The sequence below is a fragment of the Bos javanicus genome, chromosome 7 (genome assembly GCF_032452875.1).
Source record: "Bos javanicus breed banteng chromosome 7, ARS-OSU_banteng_1.0, whole genome shotgun sequence".
NCBI classification, from domain to species: Eukaryota; Metazoa; Chordata; class Mammalia; order Artiodactyla; family Bovidae; genus Bos; species Bos javanicus.
This window is the reverse complement of record NC_083874.1, coordinates 16,947,169-16,952,382: the sequence shown is the minus strand read 5'-3', so window position 1 is coordinate 16,952,382 and position 5,214 is coordinate 16,947,169. Positions and strand designations below refer to the sequence as shown.

At 48.5% G+C, this 5,214-nt stretch overlaps 1 protein-coding gene across 1 annotated transcript; it reads right to left on the bottom strand.

The window, feature by feature from the left end:
• Positions 1 to 261: 261 nt before the first annotated feature.
• On the bottom strand, positions 262 to 4,938 carry NFILZ (NFIL3 like basic leucine zipper). The gene has a single exon (XM_061422402.1). It carries the CDS (start codon positions 3,159 to 3,161, stop codon positions 2,304 to 2,306), a length of 858 nt encoding a protein of 285 aa, XP_061278386.1. The 5' UTR covers positions 3,162 to 4,938; the 3' UTR covers positions 262 to 2,303.
• Positions 4,939 to 5,214: the final 276 nt, after the last annotated feature.

Below are 5,214 nucleotides of genomic sequence, written 5' to 3'. Positions count from 1 at the left end.
ACATGGCATGGGATAGTTCTTACAGCAGCAACTCCCAGGCAGCCACATGGAAGGCTGCAGTTGCCTACTGGCTATCAGAGGGCAGAGGCCACACCTACGGCCCCAGAGCCCATCAAATGAGTAATCGAGAACAGTTTAGACATTTGTGCAAGTTTCCACTTGCAAACACTTCAGTGTGGAATACTTCTTCCCTCATCCAGTTCCTGTTTGACACACAGAAGGAGATTAAAAAAAAACATTTATTGAAAAATATATATGCATTTGATGAATGAAGAAATGATTCATATTCAATCCCAAGAACCATCATATATAAATGACATTGACAAAAAAATAGTAAAGAGCCAGGTCAGGGTGAAGGGAAACAATTTTGAAGAATGAGAGGACATTTCCCCTGAAGACAGCACTACTCTGGGGTTGGGAGCGTGAGTGCTTTCTAAAAAGGAAGAGAGAGGAGTTAACATCTGTCGAACACTTGTGTATGAAATGCTACACATTAGTAAATGAGATTTAATCTTCTCAAACCATCTGAGGTAGGTGTGGTGGTCTCTACTTTGGAGAAGAGGAACCAGAGGCTCCACAGGTCACCTCCAAGTAGAGGGAGGGGTGGGGCAGGGGGTCTGAGTGGTCCCCTGTGGTAAGAATAGGATCAGAGGTAGAAGTTTTCAAGCAGTGGGTTTTGGCTCTAGAGAAGGAACAGTAATGGGGTTTTGAAGGGAGTGAGTTCTCCGTCCCTAGAGGAATTCAGGTAGAGACTAGATAACCACTCATCACTAGATTCTCGGAGCCCCTCCAGATGTTGAAATTCTATGACCTGTTTTAGGCAGATCCTTCTCTGGGCTTTTCCAACTGGAGCTGGAAGGTTAAAAGGGACTTGAATGATCCAAGGCCTCCAACCCCCATTCCCCTGAGTACATGGGGTGTGAGTGAGCTGGGCTCAGACACTTCAGACACACCAAGTGAGTGGACTCACCAAGAGGAAGCACCAAGCTACCCACATCTCCCAGAGGTGGTATGCTACGCCCTGACTTCCTTCTTCTGTCTACTTGTCAGCATTTTTTAACATTTCTAGGGCCAAGCCTGCATTTAAGGCCTCTATGCATGATCACCCACAACTATGTGGCATCTTTATGTTGAGAGCCAACTTCTCTGCACCCCCAGTCTACCCCTTTCCAACAGTGGGCTCTGGCTAAGAAGGGAACAGGCTAGAGCTGCCACCTCCAGGCAGCCCTCCTTCCTGTCTCCTCAGGATCTTCTTGGGAGATGTAAGTCTTCAAGCCCAGGATGTGTTCTGGGGCTGAGAGGTCTTCTAGGATACAAGTAGCCAAAGAGAGAGAGAAGACTAACATACACACCCTTAGATACTGAGGATCTGTTCCAGAGGCTTGGGCTGTGACTCAGCACACAGAGGAAGCCACCTGAACTGGGTAAGTCTGACCTCCACACCAGGTGGTAAGTACACACACCCGATCCTGCAAGAAGTGAGGAGTCAGACATCCTAAAATTTTAATTCCTCCTTCAGTATGGCCCTCAGTGTGTCTGTTCCCAGTCCCCACCATCCCCCTAGAATAGGAACCCCGAAGCCAGGAAGCTGTTCTCATGCTTGTTACTAAGCTGGGCACTATGAGTTGTAAATAAATGAGTGAGAGAATGAATGAATGATCAACTGAGCACATGAATGAGTGATTAAATGTATAAAAGTATTGATGAATGGACAGACATATGGGTAGGTAGATGAATGGATGAATGGATAGGTGTGTAGATTCAGAGTAAAGTGGTTGGGTGGATGGATCAATAGATCTAAGGATGGATAGATGGAAGGAAGGGTGGGAGAAAGGGAGAATGGGTGGGTGAGTTGATGTGATTAGATGGCTGAGTGTTCAGATGAATGAATAGACAAATAGAAGAATGGAAGGAAAGTAGGATGAATGGACAGATGGATGGACAAATGCATAGATGGGTGGATGGATGAGTGGACAGATGGACACATGCAAGGATCAGTGAATGGATGAATGGATGGGAGGGCAGACAGAAGGATAGACGGATGGATGGATGGATAAATGGAAAGAGGAAGAAAAAGTGACTACCCAAAACATATTTCAGGCAGAATAGGAACCATGATATGACCCAAGGTCCCACAGACTGTCCTCTTGAAAATCTGGTCTGGACACTAAAAAGTGGATTCTATCCCCAGCCTTGCCCAGTTTTTGGAGCTGGGTCAAAGCCAAGCCACTCATACTCCCAGACAAACCCATGATCAGTCCCCACTACAGCCTTGCAGGCCTGGCCTTGCCCAGGGGAAGCTTTCAGATGGGGCTCCCGCCACTCTCCCAGCCCCAAGGTACTCTGCTGGAAGCTCGGGACTTGATTCTCAATTTATGGGGCAGGGAGGCCTGAGCCAGATCCTCCTGGGGATGGTTCTCAGGGACCGGGCAGGCCACTCTGGGAGGCAACCCCATGGGATCCACACCGGCTGTCAGCAACACGTCAGAGGACCCTGAGGCCTGGTATGCAGTGGATATGGGTGACCACAGCCCCCAGCAGGGCCTGAGCTCTGGTCTGGGGCCCCCATGCCTATCCAGGAGGTGACAGCTGAAGAAGGCAGCAGGCAGGGCAGCCTGCAAGGCCATGTCCACTCTTTTTGAGGCAGGGTCCTGGAGGGACCTGGGGGGAGTGGCCAGGCTAGTCCACCTGTGAGCCACTAGGCAGCGCCAGCATCCTGGAACCCCAGCGTCCGAGGAACACGGTCTCAAGAGGCAACCGTGGGAGCCAGGTAGAGTCAGGGTCTGATCAGCCCTAGGACTGGAGTCCCCAGGCCAGGGGGAATCCCATAGCAGAGCAGGCAGGGTCCGGGTCCCACCCGTGGCGGGCAGGAGGCCAAAGCGATGCTTGAGCGCCCGCAGCTCAGCCCTGAGCAAAGCATTCTCCTCGAGCAGGGTGGCCAGCCGGCCCTCCAGGGCCGCGTCATTGAGACGGCGCTTCTCGCGGGATCTCTTGGCCGCCTCGTTGTTCTTCCTGCGCTTCTCCCAGTAAACCGTGTCCTTCTTCTCTTCCGGCGTGAACTCCCGCTGCCGGCGCACGGCCGGACCGCGGACCCGCGCTCCCGGCAGAGTTTTGCGGTGACCCTGGGGTACATCCGGGAGGACCAAGAGACCCACATCCATGGTCGCCTGGGAGCCCTGGGGGAGGAAAGACGAATTCTTGGACTGGAAGCAGGAAATTGCCCTGAATGAGTCCCTCTAATTTATCCTGTATCTCCACCATCCCCAGGGGAGGGGCCCAGGAAAGAGTGGAAATTGGGCTGGAGAGCTGGGTGGGGGCAGAAAGGAGTGTAGCAGAAAGAGTGGGGAGCTGATGGGATGGTTTGATGTCTGAGGGAGAAGTGGGTGAGGCTGCCAGAGAGAGGATGGATTTCGGGCTTAAAAGGAAGCCACTGGAGTCAGGGAGAGTAGGTTGGGTACCATATCCTCAGGAAGACGGAGGCTCTTTCCCAGGAGTTCTTACTACTGAGGAGGTCAGCACACAAGCCAAGGGCTCAGTTCAATCTGAGCTTCAGGGTAGGATTCTTGGAGACCCAGAGAGACACAGGAGGAAAGCCAAACCTAGAAAAAGAGAATATGTGTCCGTGGAGTTAAACTGAGCCAAGGTGGGGTCAGAAGATAAGCCACTACTCACCTGAAAAGTGCCAAGGTTGTACACCAAGATCTCCATCTGCAGCCAGAGGTTTCCACCTGCCCATCCACCCTACTTATATATATTCATAAGGTCTTCTATTCGCCCACTCACTCAGTCATACACCCTTCACCGACCTACCTAGCCAGCTCCCATTCCATCCATTCATCCCTTCATCTACCAAGCATCTATTTATCCATCCATCCTGGTCCCATCACTTCCTGGCAAATAGAAGGGGGGGAAGTGGAAACAGTGACAGATTTTATTTTCTTGGGCTCCAAAATCACTGCAGATGGTGACTGCAGTTATGAAATTTAAAAACGCTTGCTCCTTGTAAGGAAAGCTATGACAAAACTTCACAGTGTGTTAAAAAGCGGAGACATCACTTTGCCAGCAAAAGTCTGTATAGTCAGAGCTATGTAGTCATGTACAGGTGTGAGAGTTGGACCATAAAGAAGACTGAGTGCCAAAGAATTGATGCTTTCAAATTGTGGTGCTGGAGAAGATGAGAGTCCCTTGGACTGCAGGGAGATCAAACCAGTCAATCCTGAAGGAAATCAGTCCTGAATATTCATTGGAAGGACTGATACTGAGGCTGAAGCTCCAATACTTTGGCCACCTGATGAGAAGAGCCGATTCATTGAAAAAGACCCTACCTAATGCTAGGAAAGATCGAACGCAAAAGAAGGAAGTGGTAGAGGATAAGATGGCTAAATAGCGTCACTGACTCCATGGACATGAATTCCATCTCCATGGATATGAATTTGAGCAAACTCCAGGAGATAGTGAAGGACACCCATCCATCCCCCATTTGATTGTACAATCCTCTGTCTATTCCTTGCCCAGTCACTCATCCATCTGTCAATTCATTCACTGTTAGCTTTATTTTTAAAATAATATTGTGCCTACAGGAAAAATAAAAAATAGACAAATTGGACCTCATGAAAATGTTTAAATTTTGCACAACGAAGGACACTATTCACAGAATAAAAACGCAACCCACAGAATAGGAGAAAATATTTGCAAATCATAAAGCTGATATAATTTGCAGATTACATAGGTATTTGTATCCAGAATATATAGGAAACTCCTAAAACTCAACAACAACAAACACCAAACAACTCAATTCAAAAACGAACCAAGGACTTGAGTAGACATTTCTCCAAAGAAGCTATATAAATGGCCAAAAAGTACATGAAAAGATACTCAGTATCACTAATCATTAGGGAAATAAAAATCAAAACCACAATGAGATACCACCTCACACGTCCTCAGATGACTACTATCAAAACAGCAGAAAGTAGCAAGGGTTAGCCAGGATATGGAGAAACAGGAACTTTTATGAACTGCTTGTGGGAATGTAAAATGGTGTAGCCATTGTGGAAAACGTTACGATGGTTCCTCAAAAAAAAATTAAAAATAGAATTACCACATGATCCAGCAATTCCACTTCTGGCTATACCTGCTAAATCACTTCAGTCGCGTCTGACTCCTTGTGACCCCATGGACTGTAGCCCACCAGGCTCCTCAGTCCATGGGATTCTC